The sequence below is a fragment of the Struthio camelus genome, chromosome 26 (genome assembly GCF_040807025.1).
Source record: "Struthio camelus isolate bStrCam1 chromosome 26, bStrCam1.hap1, whole genome shotgun sequence".
NCBI lineage: Eukaryota > Metazoa > Chordata > Aves > Struthioniformes > Struthionidae > Struthio > Struthio camelus.
In genome coordinates, this window is record NC_090967.1 from 6805194 (window position 1) to 6826955 (window position 21762).

General features: G+C 49.2%; 2 protein-coding genes across 10 annotated transcripts; both read right to left on the reverse strand.

The window, feature by feature from the left end:
* Positions 1-352: 352 nt before the first annotated feature.
* Positions 353-9980, reverse strand: SLC39A3 (solute carrier family 39 member 3). 7 transcript variants are annotated; one of them, XM_068919576.1, is made up of 4 exons: positions 9813-9980; positions 9462-9581; positions 5007-8015; positions 353-4321 (listed from the first exon to the last, which is right to left on the reverse strand). In XM_068919576.1, exons 3-4 carry the CDS (start codon positions 5211-5213, stop codon positions 3581-3583), a joined length of 948 nt encoding a protein of 315 aa, XP_068775677.1. In that variant the 5' UTR covers positions 5214-8015; positions 9462-9581; positions 9813-9980; the 3' UTR covers positions 353-3580. The 7 variants fall into 7 exon arrangements, with proteins under 7 accessions (XP_068775677.1, XP_068775679.1, XP_068775676.1 ...); XM_068919578.1 differs by having other exon boundaries at positions 5007-5355; positions 9680-9980; XM_068919575.1 differs by having other exon boundaries at positions 9680-9980.
* Positions 9981-10982: 1002 nt separating this feature from the next.
* SGTA (small glutamine rich tetratricopeptide repeat co-chaperone alpha) lies at positions 10983-21760 on the reverse strand. Of its 3 annotated transcripts, none has more exons than XM_068919582.1 (12): positions 21639-21760; positions 20180-20328; positions 18424-18527; positions 18128-18212; positions 17335-17434; positions 16081-16185; positions 15753-15891; positions 14792-14854; positions 14324-14361; positions 13179-13268; positions 12803-12926; positions 10983-12459 (listed from the first exon to the last, which is right to left on the reverse strand). In XM_068919582.1, exons 2-11 carry the CDS (start codon positions 20277-20279, stop codon positions 12812-12814), a joined length of 939 nt encoding a protein of 312 aa, XP_068775683.1. In that variant the 5' UTR covers positions 20280-20328; positions 21639-21760; the 3' UTR covers positions 10983-12459; positions 12803-12811. The 3 variants fall into 3 exon arrangements, with proteins under 3 accessions (XP_068775683.1, XP_068775682.1, XP_068775684.1); XM_068919581.1 differs by having other exon boundaries at positions 21620-21729; XM_068919583.1 differs by having other exon boundaries at positions 21524-21670.
* Between the last annotated feature and the right edge of the window lie 2 nt (positions 21761-21762).

A 21762-nucleotide genomic window follows, 5' to 3' on the forward strand; every position in this document is an offset into this window, starting at 1 on the left:
CGGCTGCACGCGCCTGTCTGAATCACGCTGATGCTGAGCAGGGCTGCTGGGTAGCAGAAGGGAGGACTGGAGGTGACGCTGCCCTCGTGCTCCCCCTCCGGTCTCGGCTCTCTGCGGACACGGGGAGCGCTGGAGGAGGGGTGCCGGTAGGGCCTGCAGGTTCAGGTAGGCGCCAGCGCAGGGCCGCATCGGCCAGGTCCTTTCTGGCCGGAGTTTGCCTCCTGGGATGCTCAGCAGATGGGCACGGGGCACAGCACCAGGACGGAGCACGTGCGCTTGCCGCATGCTCTGGGCACGGAGCAGCCGGCAGAGCAACGGGGGACTTCAAACAAACAAGTGACACACACCCAGAGAAGGCCGGAGCTTTATTGGGAGAAGCAGATCAGATCTCTTCCTTCTCCTTTTCTGAACAAACCCAGGAATGCTCAATTCCACCGCTCGCACGGTTAAACAAACCCTCCCCTCGCGCACCAGAGAGTGTCCCAAGCGCGGCAGGAGAGCGGGTAGCGCCTTGCAACCCCCCATCCCCGCTCACCAGACCACGCTGCGCACTCGTCTCCTGCGAGGCCGCATCCCAAAGGAAAAGGGGGTCCCAGCTCCTCCAGGCTTGGGCTTCCTCCTGGGGGACTTGCGGTTGTGGAAGAGCGTCCGTCTGCCCCACGGGTGCCTCGTGCCCTGCAGATGGGGCTCCCGGTCCCCTCTGCCGTCTCCCCCAGACCCGTCTCCTCCAGGAGTCCTGCGGGGATCTCGGCTCCCTGCTCACGCTCCACAGGCACCTATTGACCCTTTGGGCACTGGAGATGAGGCTGCTTAAGAAACCTCTTCACATCAACGGCTCTGGTATGTATATCAGACTGGTGCGTCAGAGAACAAGTCTCAATGGCCAGGCCAGGAAAGCTGAGCTCTGTTGCTAACCCCTCATTCAAATGCAGGCAAGTCCCTATTTCCAAACCCATTCTCACCAACGCTAGACACTGTCACCCTGAAAAGTTCTTGTTTACAGCCTCAAATTAATAAGGTCAGAGACATTCCCACATCCTCCACAGCTAAACAACAGTAAGATCAGGGATTACCCACCTCCCATGCACAATCTCTCTGCAACAGCCAGAGCCTCTCGGAGACAACCCACTGATGTCCTCGTACTCACCGAGCCCTCCTTGCTGAGGTCTGCCGTGCAGCACCCCCACCCTCACTACTACTCTGGGAGACGCTTGCATTTTCCTAGCTAAAAAACAAACAAAAAGAAAACCCTTATCCCCAGAAACTGCAGTCAGTCTGCACACACGAGAAGCAAAAACGAAGCAGATCCACAACACGGGGAAAGGGGCCGCAGCTCAGCAAGGCCCAGTTTCTTGGCTGCTTGTCCCATTACACCGACCCCAGCTCTGCACGTGAGGGTGGATCCAGTGCTGGGAACAAGGGCTGCGCTTGTAAGATGGACTATTTCTAAACAGCAAACAACTAGGCTGAGCTGGGAGGTTTCTCTTGGCCGTTAGAAGTGCAAGGGCAGACATGTCCTCTCCAAGAGGACATGTACCTGAGAAGAGACGCGCGGTGTTTCGCTCCCTCATACGGCACCGCACCTGACCTCTCCCCAGGTGTGCCACCTGCCTGTGACAGAAGCCAGCACAGTCAGCAAGGGAGAGGAAACACGAGATGGGAACAGCCGCTGTCTTGCACACGCAACCTCCATGTGCTCTCTGAGAAGTGAAATAACACACAGAAGTTTACCACGTCAAGCCAAATTACATTCTAATCAGGCCTTGCTAATTTGTGTCATCTGAGGCCTAAAATAACCCTCCCGCCCCCTTCCCACTCCAGGTTTTTCAAAGCAAGATTAATCGACTTTGGTGTGTTGTAACAATTACAATACTGATCACCAGAAACCGTCAGATGATCCTCATCAGCCTCCATATGGTGCAGCTGTGCCAACCACTGGCTCCAAGATGCTGGCTTCTCGGTCTCACCCATCTTTCCTGCCACTTGGTTCCTCATAACAGTGACTGCACCACGGAATAGTCTGCCCTAAATCATTATAATTCCATCAACGCTTCCGAAAGCTTTGATTTGCCTGTGGAAGCCGCTGCAGGATTGAAGGCTATGTCTAATTAAAATGCATCTCCTACTAGAGGCCTGCGAGGAGCGTGACTGTGTTACTCTGCCGGATCTGCAGAGCAGGAGCTACAGACATTTTGAGCTAGCATGCCTGCCTGCTTTCTTGCACTACATCCCTATGCTACTTTGCATGCAGCACAAGGGCAAACCACAGGAGGGAGAGGAAAGTGCACATTCCTGTTCCAGCCTTTGATTTGAGCTTCTCGCCTAGGAAGACGAGTACGAAGGATCACAACTGGATCCACAGCAGGCTGAGCCTCCCAGAGGGAAACGCACCTTGGAGACACAGCAAGTTCAGTCAGATTATAACTGGCTCTAATCAGCCCTTCCACAGTCCCTACCCTGCAGCCCATAAACCCTCAGGGGAGAGAAGATTTCTCTCCTCCTTTGAAAACACTGACAAAACGTCCTGCAGAACCTCTAGAACCCAGCTCTCGCTCACAGGTCAGTACAAGCAGGGAGCCAGCTGACATCGAGAGACGGCAGCTCTGGGAGCATCCCTGCAGATGCATTTGATGGTGACTGCTAAACCCATTTCACTGCAGACAATCTCAACACAAGCACTTGCCCTAAAATATTAATGCTGGAAATTGCTACTGCCCATTTCTTACCAACTAATGGATCCTGGGCTTGCAGAATGCTTTGGAAGGGCCTTCAGATATGGATGTTAAGGTTTTCAAATTGATACATTAACATACAGCAGGAAGATTTCTTTAGGGAATGTGCAACATATGGGTGAGATAAAGAGAACGAAGTATAAGACCTGGGCATGGCCGCATTTCTTCAGTTAATCACTCTGAGAAACAAAAGCTCCCAGAGCCAGTTGTGGGTTAAAATGGAAGCTCTACTAGGAGAAAACTGTGGCACCAGTCACACCGAGCAGCCCCAGCAGGGATGTTATTTTTGGCAGCTATTACAACCAGGTTTTGCTCAAAACTAAGCTAGCAAAAGCAGCTTAGTGCAGCTGTGCAACTCATTATCCCACCTGCTTTTGACTTTACTTCTCTGTTACTGATTCTCACCTTCTCAGAATCTGACACTGAAGGAAGCAAACTCCCAACCAAAGTTTCTGAAATGGGTGGGGGGGGTGGGGGGAGGAAGGGAAGGGGTTGGATGTGCAGATTAATAGGAAAAGACATGCTTGACAAGCTCTCTTTGAAGGCGGTGTTAGAACCAGATACTTAATGTTTGTGTCCAGTAATCTCTGCACAAGCTGCTGCACCCGCAGATCCAATGGGCAGGGACAATACCTTGTGACACCTACACTGGGACACTCCTCATTTTTATCTCTGTGTCCACAGAAAATAATTCTCCTTCTTCAGGTCGATACTGAGATACTACCTGGACTGTGATGTTTCACTTGGCTTTTAAGCTTCAGTGTCCCCCCTTGGCTAGAGAGTAGGCTCATTTCTGGTGCCATTTGCAAGGGGAAGGAGGTGAGGTTTTCTTTCCATCACTTCCATGCTCACCATTTGAAGAAGACCAGCCCAGCTAGAGCCGCGTAGCCCAGCACTAGGAAGAGGACCTTCAAGAGACGATCGTTCTTGTCTTCCAACTCCTTCACAAGGATCTCAAAGAAGGTGACAAACAAGAAAGTGCCCCCTGCGATGCCTTGTAGGAGCACTGAAGCAATGTTGCTGGCCACGTTCTGGGCACTCTCAATCCCCATCCCAATGCTAATGCCCAGAGGAATCATCAGGCTCACTGTCACAGCTACCTTGGCAGCATCCTTCAGTGTCAACGAGGTCTTGGCCATGCTGATACCCAGCGCCACTGCCACCAATGTCTCATGAATAGCAACTCCCAGGAACAAGCTCATGACTTTGCCACCCTCCTCCTGCAAGCCCAGGGCCAGTCCCTCAAAGATGGAGTGTGCAGATAAAGCAAATACCAGGCTGAAGAGTCGTAAGGGACTGGACCGCGAGAGCTCCTGTATGTTCAAACCATGGCTGTGGGAGTGGTGACCGTGCTCGCTGTACAACGTGCGCCCTCGGGAAGATGCTATGAAGGGACTTTCATACTCAGAGTCACTCCCGATATCTGAGCCAGCGTTGAAGGTCTCCAAGTCAATGAAGGAAGGCTTTTCCTTCTGGAAGGTCAGGATGAGCTGCTCAACAAAGACTGTCATAAAGAAGCCAATCATCATGATGGTCTCAGCCACGGGGTAGTCCGTGGTCACATTCCCCTGACTGAGAACTTCACTGAGCTGGAACAAAGGAAAACATTGACAGAGAATCAAATCACCTTTTGCCTACCAAAGAGACACAGGGAGCCACAAGGAAGCTCTAATGTTTTCCTACAAAATCTGTTTGGGTTGGGGGAGGAGAGCTTCCAACAGCTGATACCTAGCTACGGGGGAAAAAAAATCTGGGCTCCTGCATCCCTTAATAATGGATTTATGAAATATTCCTACTGTGTTTACAGAATTCTACAAGGACACTGAACAGATTCGCAATGGTTTAATACCCACGTATACATGCCTCAACATTAGAGATTGGGAACCTCTCTGCCTTACTGCTGGACCTTAGAGGCTCTCTGAAAAAGCGTTTAAACATGGACTCAACGGCAGGAGTTTGAGCCTCATGCCCAAGGCCACGTTCAGCCTCCCTTCTGCAGCAAAAAAGTGTCTGATTATTCAAACGTGTCAGTCAGAGGTAGCTGAATGTGAGGTGAACGCATCACTCCCTTGTGTTCTGAAACACCAGGCAAAGCACACCAGTTTCTGAGTGGGCTTGGTGGGCCACTTTGGCTAGGGTTGGACCGCAGTCTTCGTTTATGGAGGGGCAGAGGCCTGTGCTTGTGGCTGCTGGTGACCTGGCCTATACAGGAGTCCCTACCATAACAACTGTACAGGTTCATTAAAATTGCCAGAGAGGCTATTAAGAGGTTACCTTTTCTCTCACAGCTGGCAGCAAGGCATTGAAGCAGGTGGCCAGGAAGACCCCTCCTCCAAAAGAATTGCAGAGGGCAATGACCTTCTTGGAGCGATGAGCTTTCTCGTAATCTGCCTCGATTATCTTGACGGGTAGGAGGGACCCAACCAGCATGAGGACACAGACGCCCAGCAGACATAGCACTTTGGCTATCACGATCTTCATTGCGCTTCCTGGTGAATGTTCCTTGCCAAGGGCTCTGCAAAAGCAAGCTGATGGGAGTCCCTCAGGCGGCTGTTAAAACGGTTACATCAGCAGGCAACAGCACAGACAAACATCAAGGGAAATCTGCTCCTGCACTCAGTAGCTGTGGACAGGAGTAAAAACAAAGGAGATTTTCCTATTTAAGTATGTACTGTATAGAACAGCATCTTTCATCCCAAACTGCATACCCATCTCTCCAGAAGTAGACTTACGTAGAAAGGGGTACAGGGGACAGGCAGAGAAAATAAAATTTAATTGCAGCAAACAATAACTCAAAAATCTTGCGAGAATTGTAATAGCCACATGAGATGGACACAGCCTCAATTTTTAGTGGTTTTCTTTGAAACACCTACACAACGACATGCACCAAACACTTGATCTCACAATTGGATCCATGTGGGTGGAACTCCGCCCTCCCGAATCCAACCAAAGGATCAAGTCTTTAGTTTCAACCACGAGAAAAGAATAAGAGCTTGAGCTGGTGGCTTTTTTGTTACTGAGAAATTAACTTAAAAGGCCTCCCTTCAGCATTCACATGGTTTTCTTTTTATATTGCCCTTGAAACTAGACCAATTTGAAAAATTCCTGTTTGTTCAGGAAACTGAACTATTATCTACTAACTACTATCACCATTTCCCTAGGGTGGGTCACAGCCTGTACAGCTGGCTGGTTGCTCCATGCTAGCGGTCAGCAGAAGTTCTGATTACTGATGAGTATGGACCTATCTAAAGTGAAACCCTACAGAGACATTCACTACAAGATTCTTTACTGCCCGCAGAGTGTAACAAAAGAAGAGGCAGATGGTAGAAGAGAAAAAAGCAAGATTTGAGTTGCCTGGGTCATGATAATTACCTTAATCTGAAATGTAAAAGTATTTCCCTCCAGGTTAGGTGCAGTGACAGTGCAACTTGTTTTCCTCAAATCATTTTAAAAAATAACAAAATTAAATCTACTTACAAAAATACATAAACATGAACACGGCCCTTTACTGATGCAAGAATGAGCAGCAGCACAGCTGGCATCTCGGAGCATTTCACTTACCACTTGTACCAAATTGACTTATAAAGTCAGATCAATGGCACCTTGAGAGGGCTCTCCTACATGACACCAAGGTAAAGGGTACCACACAGCCCCGAGCACTGACTACACACTACAGTGTGTATCAGGCTAATGAATTAACGTAGAACATTTTCAGCCATGCTGATATTCAAACCGGTGATGGACAAGGTAAATAATTGGATACCTGGTTACTGGACCAGCAAATTAATTTTAATACGTAAGAGTCTTGAGGCTAAAGCCTCCCTTAAGGGCTGACAGCATTAATCACTATCACTGTTTTCTGTGCAGTGGGCTGCATAAATTGTGCCTTTTTTAAAAAGGGGTCAGGGACTGAATGACTAGGCACTTGGTAAGAGAATGTAAAGCCTCTTTCCAAGTTTGCAGTTCAAGCCCAACCTAGGCAGGAGTGAAAGAGAAGGGTCATTGCAGGCTGGCCATCTGTGGCAGGTTTGGTTCAAAGTCAGGTATCTACGGGAAGTGTTGTACAGCAGAAAAAAAAAAACACTGTTCAGGTGATACTGATTGACTCACTCCCTAGCGAACCCAGCAGATGAGCCAGGTCTGAACAAGTCCAGAGCCTGAATTCTCCATGTACTTTGACAGGGCTTTCACAGCAGGCAGCCGGCATGGGCTGCTGCTGTCACTGTAGCTGACATGCAGGTTCACTCTCCAGAGATGTTGACTCCAGGACTGCAAACGCTTGTCAACATTGTGCTGACACAGCTAGCAAGTCACATTGCCTTTGTAAAGTACATGCTCTGGTTTTAGCGCCAACAGAACAACAATGATTTAACCTTGTACGGCACTGTTCCGTTGCTATACCAAGCTTCTCAAATGAACTCTCAAAAACCTACATTCGAACAGCACATCGGAAGCACAAACCACAAGAGCTTGCAGCTTGACTCATTAAGTGAGAAGGCACCACCCACGTCTGTTATGTTAGGTACGCAGACAACTGCCAGGACAGGGACCTCAGAAACTCATCAGCCAGAGGAGAGAAAGAAAAGCCTCGGTTTTCCTGAATTCACACCTCCTCTGGTACAAGCCTGGCTTCTGCTCAGAAATTCAGAAAACCTCTAGCTTTTTCTTTCACCTAGCAACAGCCCCCAAAAAAGACTAAAGCCTCAAGCTTCTGACAGCAGGGGGAGTAGCTGCTCTTTCATGCCCCATGACCTCAGGAGGAAAGCAGTTTAGTGAAAAATGATGTGGTAAGTAAAAGAAATACCTTGCGTTTCTCTCAACCTGCTCTTTCTGACAGCCCAGCATTCAGGATTTAGTACCTCTAACACTTGGGTTATTTGGGCAGCCTAAGAACTTCTGTAATAAAGAAATAACTCAGGACGGGTATTAATTGATTTACTGGCCCATAACAAAACGTTCAAACACGGAACTAGAAATATTATATAAATGGGCAGGCCTCTGCGGAAGAAAAAAGGATTTCCTTGTGCGTGCTCCTTTAAATCTCAGTTTGTCTATCGAAAACACATTTTCAGAATGCCTGTAACACACTAGTACAGCAAAGATTGTGCTAGACGCCGACTGCTGATACATAGCTTGCAGAAAGCAGGCTGGATTCCCCCAGAACCTCACTTCTGAGCACTCCCAACACTCGATGTCCTCTTGAAAACATCCAGGTCACACTGGAGAAGAGAAATGCTGAGCACAGGGAATTTCTCCCAGGATGTCACTGGAGCAGGCCTGAATCTGTTTGAATGCCCCAGAAGAGGGCTGAGATGCGTGAGACTGGACTAGCAGCAAGGAGAGAAGCACGTGCCAGGGGGTTTCCAGGTTTCTGCACTCCCAGGTGGTCACCACCGCACTTTGAGAGCACTAGGCCGCCAATGACAGGCGCCGGGCGAGGGGTTCTGGTGACAAGCGGCTCAGCAGAGGAGCCGAGGAAGGGCACGTCGTGCTCGAGGTGCCTCAAGTCCCAAACCAGGGATGCCCTGGTCCTGCTAACACGGGATTTGGGCCCCCTCCTGCTGCCTCAGCCCGTCTGCAGGATGGCCCCACCGCCGCATTCCCCGGGGCCAGGGCCAGCCCCCCATGCCCAACTCCTGGCCCTGGCTTCGGCTCCCGTGGCACTGTGCAAAAAGCCCCCATGCTGCCCGAGGCAGCACCACCCCGCAAGGACTCTCCGCCCTCTCCCCTGAACCGGTTACCCCAGAAACTGCCCCAGACCCCACTGTTCCTGCCAGGAACTGCCCTAGACACCCTCCCCTAGGCCTTGTTATCCTAGAAACTGCCCCAGACCCCCATTGTTACCCCAGAAACTGCTCCAGGCCCCGTTCTACTGACCATGATACCCCAGAAACTGCCCCAGACCCCCACTGTTACCCCAGAAACTGCCCCAGACCCCGCTCCCCTAGGCCTTGTCACCCCAAACTGACCTAGACCCCACTGTTACCCCCAGAAACTGCCCCAGACCCCGCTCCACCGACCCTGTTACCCCAGAAACTGCCTCAGGCCTCTCTCCACCAGCCCTGATTCCCCAGAAACTGCCCCAAACCCCTAAATTAGGCCACCAAGAGCCCCCCGAGCCTCCCACCCCCCTCGTTACCCCGAAACAGCCCCTCAAGGCCCCCGTTACCCCGGCAACGGCCCCCACCCCCCCCATCCCGCCCCCCCGGCAACGGCGCCCACCCGCCGCCTCCCGCCAGCCCCGGTGACGCCCCCCCCGCCGCCCCGGCCCCCCCACTCACTCGCCGGATCCCGGCTCGCGCCCCGGCCAGGCCGCCCCCGCACGGCGCCCGCCCCCCGCCCGCGCACGGCGCCCTCCCATTGGCTGCGGCCGAGGCGGTGGCTGAAAGGCGCGCCGCCCATTGGCCGCGGCGGCCGCCCATCAACTCCGCCCCCGCCCACGGGGGCAGGACAATAAGGTCCGCCTCACCCCCCTCCCCGCGGGGCGCCCCCGTCCGACGCGGAAAAGCGCCCGCCCCGACCGCTCGCCGCGGCGGCGCGTTCCGGGACAGCGCCGGCCCGGCTAGAGCTGTCCAGGGGCGGGCGGTGCTGACGGGGACCCAGGCGTCCGGGCCGCGGAGCGCGCCGCCGCCGCCGCCACCGGGCTGCCCGGGCCACGGGCAGTGCCGAGGCGAGGGGCCGGACCCCCGGCCCTCCGGAGGGACAGCGTGGCAGGCAAAAAAAACTCACGGCGACGCCCTGCGGGGGCAGAGGAGCAGGGCTTCGGGGTAGAGGGGCACAGCCAGGCTCGCCTTTTCCCAGGGTTTCCCTGCCAGCTCTCCGTCCAGCTCCTTCCTCCGCAAAATAGCCCTGCAAAGAAGAGCATGACAAATAACGGGACAGAATAAGCCATTCCTGACACGGACTGGCGCTCAGATGCGACAGCAAGTCTCAGCCGACTGCCCCACCTGTGACGTGAACAAATTAGCACTCTGGGAAAAGGGACATTTCTGTCCTGACTTCAAATGCCAAGGCGCATATGAAATGCGGAACCGCAAGCTTGGTTGGGGCCCCGCGCAGACACGCCCCCCCGATGCTGACCTCTAACACAAGCAGTGGCGGCACGTCGCTGCCTCGGCCCCACGCGGCTAAACCTCAACGCTCCAGCCGAGCACAGGAAAACCCGTAAGCCGCAGATTTGCTGCGGAACCGTTGTTGAAGAGATTCACAGAAAAAGAAGAGCCATCAGCTGCTACTCTCATGGAGTCCATAGTTGAGTAGATTTTTGGCTGCTTTTATTTAGGAAAAAGTAAATCCATTCATTTAAAATACAGCACTGCAGGTACAGCACAAAAGGCTAACTGCAGAAGGCCCTTAGAAAGTGGAAATGAATCTAGAAATCAGTTCTCTTGCTGTCAGCATGCTCCGCAGAGAAGTTAAAAAACAAAAAATAAACAAACAAAACCCACACTAAGAATCTACAAGGAAACCCCCTCTGCTGCAAGGAGACTGTCCACTCTCTGCTTCAAGTTCAACCGCAGACACAGCGCTACAGAGGTGCAGATATTACCAAGAGCTGCACACAGCTATCCAAAACCTGTGGCACACTCTGCCAGCCAGTCTTTCCTCCTTCTCCATCGAGGACGGCCACACAGCCTTACAGCGTCAGCAGCACTTCCCCACGTGGAGCTGCGTGTCGAATCCAGTGGCATTAAAAAAAAAGATCTAGAGGTGCAAAAGAGCAAGCAGGGAAAGGAAAGGGCAAACGGAGTCCTGAAAAAGCAGAAATCCCCCTTCTGCAATTTTCTTCTTTTGGACAATTCTTGAACTTTTTTCCTCCCAGACTGTCTGACAGTCCCCGGCAGTGAGACAGGCCACCTGAACCTTCCCTTTCTGCTAGGTTACAAAAGCCAGATTAGAGAGAACTTGAGATCGAGGGAACTGGGGAGGCAGATGCAGAAAGAAAGAGTACCTCTCTGCCGTTCTGCCAAAACACAAGAGAGGAGCATTTCAGCAGGGAAAATGAAGAACCAGAGACTATAATAGGAGTGTAAATCAAGTATGTAGGTTGTGTCTATCAGCTGTCATTGCACTGAGAAGGCAGAGCTCTGACCCTGCACAAAAATCTCTGCACTCAGCAAAGCTGGAAACAGCTGCAACAGCCTAACTACATGGTACCAGAGCGGGATTGGGCCCGGCGCGCCCAAGCCAGCCAGCCAGTCCCAGGCCCCAGGTTTATGGATCTCATTTCAGTCATCTGGGCAAAAGGGATGACAAACAAAGTGTCCAAATATTTTATTCTTCACAAGTTACATTAACCACATAGTACTTTATGGAGCATTTACAAATCGTTCTTCTTGATATTAATCTTCAGATATACCCACTCACTCATACCACAGGGCTTCCTGAAAGGGCGTTTTCCATCTCACACCTATTCATCTTCAAACTAGACGCTTTTCTGCCTGGCAATAAGACCTTGAGCATGCCTTTCCCAATGCAATCTGAATGACTACTTTAAAAACGATTCTGACTTTAATAAAATCCTCTCTGGCTTCAACACTGGCGAATTCTAGGGGGACTGGCTAGAGCTTCCTGGTCACCCAGGGAACAGCACAGGTAATTTCAGAAGGCCTGGAAAGCTGCAGGTAACTCTAGATAGCTACAAAAGCATTTTTTCCTCATCCCACACACTACACGCTGAGGCATAATCACTCCTTGTCAGTCCCCCACACTGAGCCAGCAGGCACTCCGTATCTTACGATCCGAGTAGCATTTTTACTCCTCCTGCTCTCTCCAACTGTCAGACCCTCTGTAAAACAGGCATCCTCTAATTCCATCATTAGCACAGTCAGTCAGGTTGATTACTCACATGCATAAAAGACAAATTAAAAAAGCAAAAGCAAAACTTTTTAAACATCAAAAACATTATATCTTTCTTACTGTCCACCTCTGACTAGTTCACAGTTTGGATCATTCCAACAACATAGCCATGATTACTAAACACTAGACAAATTTTGTCAGGACTGGGAAAGAACCCCAAGAAGTGTATCTGAAAACACTCACTCTAGAGGAGTGATCATAAATGAGTATGTTCTATCTGATCAGTCCCAACCCCCTCCCCTAACACATTTACACTAACCTTTGAGATGCGATCACCAAGCTCCTGTGTATTAACAGCATTGGCAATGTTGCTACAGACCTGAATGAGAAACGCAGTGAATCTAATCAACAGAAACCCTGTTCCTGGAGACAAGAAGATCCAGTGATCTCCAACAGTGTTCAAACACTACCTTCTCATAACTGCGGCAGGAAGATTGAATGGGGCGGGATTGGGTAGGACTTGAATACTTCTTTGAAGTGGCACGTGGGCAGTAAAAGTGAAGACATCCTGTAGTGAAGAGTACATTATTCTTGAAAAATGGGTAAAAAATTCCCATGTAGCAAATAACATAGAAATGTAACAGTAGAGTTAATTTTCTGAGTTTCTTTAGAAAGACTGTTGATGCTGGTTCACGTTCAGCTTGCTGGATCTTCCAGAAGAAAAAAAGCAAATGGAAAGGCTGAGGGGGAGGAGCAGGGACGAAGACCAGGGAAAGAAAGCGTGAATCTGTCTTTAACATGCAGGTCATATAAAGTGTTTTGTTTATCCATTTTTTCCCCTCTCTTGGACACTTCCAACTCAAGAAATGGCAACACGCACATGGCTTCCAGTTTTTAAAGCATAAGAACATAGTTCCCATGGACTGCGCTGCAGAGACAGGAAGACAAGACATTTGCAAATTGATTTTTTAAGAAAATAAAAGTTTGCACACTAACCAGTTTGCACACTAGATAATGAAATTCACTTGTCAGTCACTCAAGGGGTATGCAAACGTGAGGGAGGTTCTTATTTACCACTCTTCAGGGCTGAGCCTTGTGTCCCTGAGGTACAGTACTAGCAGTACCGATGCAGAGAGCCCAGTGCATAGGTAGGGGAAGGGAGGCACATCAAGTTGCTAAATTAAGGCACGAGTCAGATATTGCAGCTACATACAGAAATCTTCTCCACTCAGCTGGTCACAGTACAACAGCACTCCTGGCTGTGACCTCACCTGGACTGCTCATTCCTGCTGATCTTCGTTACTGGCACTTGGAGTTCGACTCCTAATCTGACTTCGTAGCTGCTCTATTAGCTCAGGATTCTGCTGCTGCATCTGCTGAGCAAACTGCTGGCCCCTGAAGGAGAACAAGCAAGAAGGAAAACAGTCATATTAATATTCATACACACACACAGTATGGATGCTAAGGAATTCTTTATGATCGATTATCAAAATTCTGTTTTAGCAAATAGTTCAGCCACATTACTGAAAATGGCAGGATTTTACCCAACCTTTAAGCCTTCCTCAGTTGTTTAAGTTAAGTTTTGGTCAGGAAACCTGAAATCCGTTACTGGTCAAGGCAACAGGAAAGACCCAGCTCCCTACTCACGCTTGTATGAGGCTGGCGAGATCATTTGTGGAAGGGCTGGTGCCTGCTGCTCCCATGGGGTTATGGCCACCAGAAATCATCCCAGACATGCTGCAGGAATAAGCCATTGCTCAGAGCAGAAAAAACACAGAGACTTTTGTTTGTTTTATGTAGGGAGGGGAGCATCAGCATAATGGGAGCCCCTTCCCACACAGATTGTGAAGTTATCTTTAAGGGAATTTTCTGCAACAACCACCTCTTGTTCATGAATGGCAGCAGAGTCTAATTGCATCATTAAACCGAACAATATGTAAAAATATTTGTAACAATGTCAGTTATTGTATTCCTAGAGATTCTTCCTTTTGTACATGAGTCCTACTTTACATTTATTTAATTAAAAAACAGCCCTTCCTTTCACAAGATGTTTGCTTGCTCTGTATCAAATGAGATCTATTGACAGGGCAGCCTAAACACTGATTCACTCGTGATGAACAGCACAGAACATGTTGGGGCCTGCATAGCCATTTCCTCTAGAAGTTCTCAGGCTGTATCCAAAGCAGAACCTCAAACGGTAACAGTGATGGAAGGAGCAGGCAGAAGCAAATGGAAATGATGGCAGACATTTAGCCCTTTAACCAAGCTGTCACAAAACACAAATCAAACTATGAGCTCCAGAAAGTCTCTAATTCACTGTATTCTAAGCCTACCTGTGCTCTGAAAGGATTGTCAGGAGAGGCACGTGCCTGATAGAATTTCACATCTCCATCTCATTTAGAATGGGGATACATCCATTCTTTGTACAGGACTATGAGGATCTACTCACAATGTTTGTAAGATGCTTAGACAACATTAAGCCCTAAAATCTACCTTCAGATCATAAATATTGCATAGCAGAGCCAGAACCTGACCCCCAGCTTCCCAAACCCAATTCAAACACCTCGGCCGTGATCCGTCCTGTCTCCCTTTTGCAAACACTTACAAGATTTCTCTTCGGCACAGTCTGGAGCACTCAAAATACACACTAGCTCAAGAGAATGGACTGCTTTAAATGCTGCCCTCCACAGTTCTGGTCCCAGCACCCTCCCCTCTCCAGCCAATACAGAGATTCAGCCCTACCACAAAAGTCAACCAAACACAGAGGAAATATGAGATGGGATCAAACTTACAGCTGTTGTACTTGTGGATTGTTCATTAGGTTAGATGCCTATTTAAAAAGGGAAAAAAATGACACCCTATTTAGTCAGAAATGCCTGGGTAGATATGCAGATGTTGTGCCATTCAACCACAAACAAAGTGAAGACAGAAATACTTGGAAGCAGATCAGTAGGACAAAAATAGCTAAGAGAAGCACAGTAGAACACACAAGACAAGGCTGGTAATGCAGAACAGGCACCCTTTCCATGTCTAGCACATTACTAGGAAAAGCCTGTGAATAAGTCACCGGCCCTTTATTTGACTTTAATGAGATACAAGCACAGTTTCCTCACAGCAACACTGAAATCAAGAAATGAAATGAAAACAAATCAGCTAAGGAAATACAGGAACTCCCCAAGCCACATATCAATACATTTCATCCTGAATAGACAAATGCACAGCCCAGATACAGCCTGGCTGTGATCTGTGTCCCAATTTACCATACTCATGAAGCCGGGGTTGTTCAGCAAACCAGCTAAATCAAATCCTCCTGGACCTCCGGTCTGTAAGAATAAAGACACCACACACAGCTGATGAAATCCTCTCACTCCCTGATGCAACAAATAGCACATTACAATTAATGTTAGTTTAATCCTTTACTTCAAGTGTTATCAGCATCTGGTCTTTAAATCATGACAAAGGTAAGAGGGTCTGTTCACACCCTTGCTGTAATGGCCTGAAGCGTAGCCCGCATCTTCATAGGCAAAAAGGCTCACTGAGGAATTCAAAGGGCTCACACCAATGATGGCAATGACTGCATTGCATGATTTACTGAGCAGCTCTCTCACCAGCTGAGCCATGTTAGCAACTCTAGCCCATCACAAACACCAAGTTAAAAAACATTCACTTGGCCTCCTTTGCACTGGAAAAATCTTTAGAAAATTGAAGTCACCTTCAAAATGGTGAACTAGCATGTTCCTGAGTGGAACATGTCAGCAGTACGCACAGTCACTGGCTTTGTGACTAGAAAACCTCCAGGATTCTTTTCTTAGAAGAAAATGACTTTTAAAAAACCTTAAATGCCCTTTCGATATTGCTAACAGGTCACTAGTAAAAATAGCTGAATTTTAGGAGTAGTGACTTTAAGACAGGTGTGTAAGGCAACAAAACACTGTTTCAAAACACTCCTCCTAATCAGTATCATTTTCCAGCTCTTTCAAATGAGCCCAAGGTGACTGTGCCCAAGCAGAGCAGACACATTACTCTCTCTGGATTTTAGTGGAAATGTTCATAGCAGGACTCATTAACTACCTCTCCCCTCTCTGCATGCTAGATTTGTATTCGAAACATAATCCAAGTCAGCAAGTCTCTGTCCGACGGTGCCAGTTAACACAGTAGCACAATGAAGAAATCTCCTTCTGATCTTACCCGCATACAATAAGCACTGTTTTCAGAACTTACTGGACTAGGGGTCTCTTTCATTTTCTGTTCAGCTATTTTGAGGTTTGATTTGTAGGTTTCATTGTCTGGATCCAGCTCCAGGGCTTTTTTATAGTAGACAACAGCTTCTGTGTGTTTATTTAAACTGGAGAGGGCTAAGCTATTAAAGGGGAAATAAAATAAAAAGTTAGGAGTTAGATAAGCACTTGCAGTCTTCCTCCACCCCATCAGAGTTGAAATACTAGGTATTTTTGCATGGCATTCCAGGACAGAACACCGTTAACAGCGTCACTGCCACAGGGCGTTTTGAGATTAAAATCCTGGCAAGAAAAATTGCTCTCTTACTTACCCCATTCTGCCATAAGCTTTGCTGTAGTTTGGATCAATGCCTATAGCTCTTTCACAGTCTCTGACTGCCCCAGCGTAATTTCCTAATTTACTGTATGCAGCAGCTCTGGAGAGAACGGAGAAAGATGTTCATAAAACACTTATTGGCTTGAATATACTAACCAAGGTCACCTCTGTTTCCTTTCTGTAGTCTCCTATTGTTCAAGGCAAAGTCAAGTGTTAACTTGACATAAATCCAGGTATTATTTAGGTGAGCAGGTTGCTATGCAAATACCCAGCTCTATGTTCTGTGTCAAGGGTATCGTGCATCAAGTATTTTACTTCTTCACATGGACTTTCCAAGAGCGGCCTGGGCTCCAGGGAGACACAGAAGTATTACACCTGCTAGTTCAGATGGCTCTCTCTCCCCAATTCCTTTGGTTTCTTATCCACAAGGACTGTTCTGTCCATTCCTCCACACACCCCACATACAGGGGAAAAATGTGTATTTGAAACCAAAACATGCCCATTCAAGCCTGTCTCGCATCTCTTACTGACATCATGACACCTGCCCAACACCTCATAAGACTAAACCTCCTACAGCTCAAGCAAAGCTTAGCTGCAGCGTCAGCTGGAAGCTTTGTTCACAATCCCTCACCCCACGAAATAACTCACCATGCCATTAGCATGTGTGGAGACAAGTTATTCATGTACCCAGCTGTATATACGCACTCATGATAAGTAGATAATTAAGACAAAGCTTGATTCAAATTCTGTTTAGTCAACAATCATCTTTCCACCAACTTTCATGCCCTTTTGCTTACAATGTCATGGAAAATTAGATAATATGCTTGCATTTTGCATACACATCAACATATATAATTCTCAATAAAAAGCCTTCAGTCTGTCTCATTTTACCCCTTTGTTTTCAGTATCAACACAGTCTCTTCAAATCTGGGCTCTTTATCCCACTTACAGTTGCTTGTATGAAAGTAGACAGCATTACTTGGCATCCTTGCATCTCCTCAAATGCCTAATACAGTTTGCTTCCACATCCACACCCTATCTAGAGGAGCCAGGGCACAGAGCAGGCAGGAGGCACAGGAAAGCACGTCACTGTGAGCTTGGCAGGGGGGAAGCGAGAGGGAGACAGCAAGCAACAGAACAGTCTAAGGAATTTTTCCTTAAGGGAATTTAACCATGCAGGAGCCTTAGATGCAAGAAATAAGAAACAAAAGCATGAGCATATAAGGGTGGAGAAAGATACAATAAGTACCTGTTGCAAAAATACACTGCATTGGATGGATTTAATTCAATTGCTCTTCCATAGAAAGACACAGCAGCTTCAAAGTTTTCTGCCTTCATTTGTTCATTTCCTAAAGAATTGGAATAAAGTATTAAAGTATTAATAACAAGTTAAAATGAGGACAAACGAAAGCAATGGGCCTGGATCTTTGCCGTACTTCAGAAAATAGAACAAAAGACAAACCAACAGCTCCTACTTTCTGCTAGTCCATCAAAATGTGTGCAGCTGTGAGGCACATTCAGCAGCAATGGGGGGGGGTTCCTGCATCTTGGCAACTCCATGTCACCTGCCACCGTGTTAGAAGGGATCCTGCAAGCTCTCCCAGCATCCTCAGCTGCTCTCCCATCGAGGGTGCACCTAAGACCTCCCCAAAGCAACATTTTGATCTGCAAGTCTGCAGCGCGTTGGCTCAAAAAAGCTCTCTCTATTGTACTTCCATGTTAATTGTGCTCTCTTGCATGCAGAGAGAAGGCAATGCACGCAGAGGAGAGCTGAACAGAAAATACTCTGTATTCTATAATGGTGTCTTTTTAGGATGCAAAAGGAAATGCTGACCCTGCTGTCTCTCTAGGCTTAGCGGCAGCTACATTATGCCAACCTACACACACTCCTTGAGCACAAGCAGAGAAACAAGCAGAAACGGATAGGTTGATCCCATGTGGTTTATTCTTATTCCATGCATTCCCCAGGTGCTGAGTGAATAAAGTCTTCCTCCCCATAATCATGTAAACCTCATCTATACATCAGCTCTAGAGGAGGTTACCTTCAGTCTTGAGTCTTTCAGCTTCAGCTATGTCATCTTCTGAGGGGGTGACAGGCTCCGAATTTGCTCTGATGTGTTCAGGCTCCTTACAAGGAAAGGGAGAATGCTGTGCTCTCATAAGGACTCCCAGAGAAATAGCGCACCTCTTCCCTTCCCAAGCACTGGCTTGTCAAGTCCAAAACAGTTCACTCCTACAGCCCCCCCGAGGGGGGCAGCATCACCACAAAAATCAAGCAGAGCTGATCGTTTTGGCTATTTGACTTGAAAGTCAACACATATTCAGGGAACTCACTCACCTTTCCTGCAGCAGCTTCAAATATCTCAGGAAGAGTCTGAGACACAGCTAGATCTTGGTCTTCCATGGAGACCCCAAAAGCTGTCTCCAGGCACTGGATTGCCACTGGACAAGAAGAGTCAAGTAATTAGCTTTCCCTGTTCTGTCTAAATACTTAGTCCTCTTCCACTCTGCAGCACCTCAATTTCTTATAGTTCCTACCGTTCCTAGTTCTTACAGAACCTACCAGCAAAAAACCCAACCAACCAACACATTCCCACACAGCAGACTTGATATTTGTGGCATATTCTCAGATCTTCCTCTGCAGCCCTCTGCGAGTGTCTGGGACTGCAGGTTGCCTCTGGCTGTACGCGAGCACAGGTAAACGAGGGTATGTTTTTATAGGGACGTCAGCTTGTTTTAGTAAAGCTCTCCAAGCATCTGTCCCAAGAGCAGAGAGGGAAGTTGCAGCAGGGCTAAAAACTGAGTGCAGATCTACTGCATCTGAGCTGTAACACGTCTTTTCCTTACATTAAGTTCAGCACCAGAAAGCAACTGAAGTCTCCCACTGTGGTCTTCACATACTGACCGGAGAGGTTCAGTGACTTCACAGCCCCTCTGGTTCCCACTGCGGAGAGGTGCTTGAATGATTGTTATCCAGCTGAAGCAGCATGCCACAATACATGTCATGAGTTGCCAAAAACTCAATAGAGCGGTGCAAACATTGGCTCTGGAGGGCAACCTCCTAGAACAGGTCGGTCACAACTCCCGTCCCCGTAGGTGACTCAGGGCAGGTGTTGGTGGGTAGAAGTTAACAGAACTGGCAGCAAGCAAGAATGGGGCTTTCATAGCATTCCTGCAGCTGCAGATAGCACAGAGCAAGGAGAGATCTGCATCTTTAACAAAACACTGGAAGCAAGTGACTTGTCAGCAGGTCCTGTAGTCACTTGCCACAAGGTGGCTGCTCTGTTAAAAGGGCTGCGGCCAGGCAGAGGTGCAAGGACACTCAAACAAGGCTCTGGCCGCAGCCACCACCCCCTCTGCCAGCACCTGGTTAGAAAGGCGCTCCCAGCATGGGAACCCCAGCAACGTAACAGAGCCCAGTTTTACAAATCTCGTGCCACGTTTTACAGTCCACAAGCACCAGAAATAAACTCCTCCTTCCCACCCAACACCCTCCTTGCTCCCGCTCTCCATTCCTGCCTCGCCCAGGAATGTACCTACCCCTTTCCACAGACGTGCCTGTGCTCTGTCAGTGGGACAAATGTACAGGCCAAAGACTGTATAAAGTATAAGCTCCTTAAGTAGATCTTTTAAGATCAACGTGCTTTCATTTCTAGTAAAGCTCTCTGAAAAGGCCTGTATAAATACTCCAGAGTGTGCTGGAAAAACATTTTGATAGCAGAACAGGAAAAGCACTCTGCAAGTGTAAAACATTTTCATGTGCTGTGAGCCTCCTGACCTCACCTCATTCAAGATAAAACTTGGTAAGTCTCAGTCCCAGGATCAGGGAGGCTTTTGATCCTGAGGTATATCCCTTCCTCAAGCTAATCTATTCTTGAAAGAGATAACAAGAAATCAGATAAACAATGAGCCTCCTGACTCCCTGGATGTCTTCCAATGGGATAAGATTAATTTCAAATCTTGAACAATCTTTGATGTTAGTAACAGTCCAGCTAAGGAACAAGTAGATGATAGTAACCAAGAGTCCACATTTCCACAAGTGTTGGACTGACAGACCTAGAAGCACATGCAGAGGAGTGTATATAGCCACCTACCTTCCAAACTCTCCTGAGCATCTGGAGAAAGACCCCCATTCTGTAGCTGGTCATGTAAAAACTGGATGATGGAGTAGGCAAGGCGCTTCTGGTCTGCCATTCTAGGAGGCTGTGATCAGTCTGCTCTGACTTCTTGTAACTTAAAAAGTCTGCAGAGAAACATGGTCAGGAAGTCAAAGTTTCTCTTTCCCAGGATGAAGGGAAAAGGTAAGCGAATGCTTGGGAACTGGCTAAGGCCTCTGGAGCCTTCATTAAACTCTTTAACAAAGACTCCTTCGCATTAACTGCCTCCGGGCCTCAGTTCACCCTCTTCAAAGGGAGCAGTACAGCACTACCCTGCCCACGAGGCTACTGCCCAGGAAAGAACATTACAGGTGTTACAAGAACATAGGCTAGACTTTGTCACAAGTCTAGACAAAGTGAGCACTGAGGAGCTCATCACTAATAAAACCCCAGCCTTCCTCTTCCAAAGCATGATCTGGTTCTGAAGCAAAGACAACAGCTGAAGCAACTTGCCAATGTTAGCAGAGCCAGGGTTCAGGGCTATCAATCCTCTGCCCAGTTTGCTGCCTACCCTGCTCAGAAGATCAAGTTCCCCTACAACTCAGTGAAGTAGGCCACAACAGAAAACGAGGACACGTAGCAAGGCAAGCCCCACAAGCATACCCTGAGGTAGGGGTTTTGCAGAGATCCACGTGCATGTTCTGAAAAGAACAGGTAGGTGCGTTTGCCTGGCATTGCTGCTGAGCTAAGCTGCTCTGCCTTTCCAGAACACTTAGCTAGGTTTATAGCACAGAAAAGCCATTAGGGTCATTTAGCTGACGAACTGAATTGTTTAAATGTGAAAAGCAAACCCAGGAGAACTGCCCCGGCCCCAAACCAATGAAAAGCCCCAGCGGTAGTAGCAGGTCCCTCTGGGGAACGGCAGCACCAAGCTCCCAGCCCCGCCGCCAAGCGAGGCCAGGGGCCACAAACCCGAACAGGCACCGGGGGGGCTGCCAGCAGCAGGCAGGGGAGAGGAAGGCGCCTCTCCTCCCCCAGACCCCGAGGGCCCCTCAGCCCGGTGCGGGCCGCGGCTCTCCCCAAAGGGCACCGAGACCCACCGGGGCCCGGCCCACCGCCGCCGGGCCGCTCGCTAGCGGGCAGCCCCAGGGCCCGGTCAATAAATGGCGCTTTAGGGAGAGACGGGAGCAGCGGCAGAGTCCGCCCGCCGCCCGGGGCCTGCGGCGGCCGGGGAGCCCCCCGCGCACCGGCCTGGCCTGGCCTGGCCTGGCCCGGCCCCACCGGCTGCCCCGGGCGCGGGAAACGCCAGGCCTCACCGCGCCCCCGGCCGCTGCCCCCTACCGAGACGGGGGCCGAACCAGCGCTGGACAGGGAGCGCGGCGTAGCCTCCCGTAGGGCCCAACCCGGCCCCGGTACCGGCGCCCCCGCCCCTCTCACCGGGCGCCCCGACACTCGCCTCAGCCGGGGCGGGCGCAGCACTACGCACGCGCGCCGCCCCGCCCACTGCGCGTGCGCGCTGCCGCCCGCCCACTGCGCACGCGCTTCCTGCCGCCCGGCGCGCGTGCGCCGCCGCGAGGCAC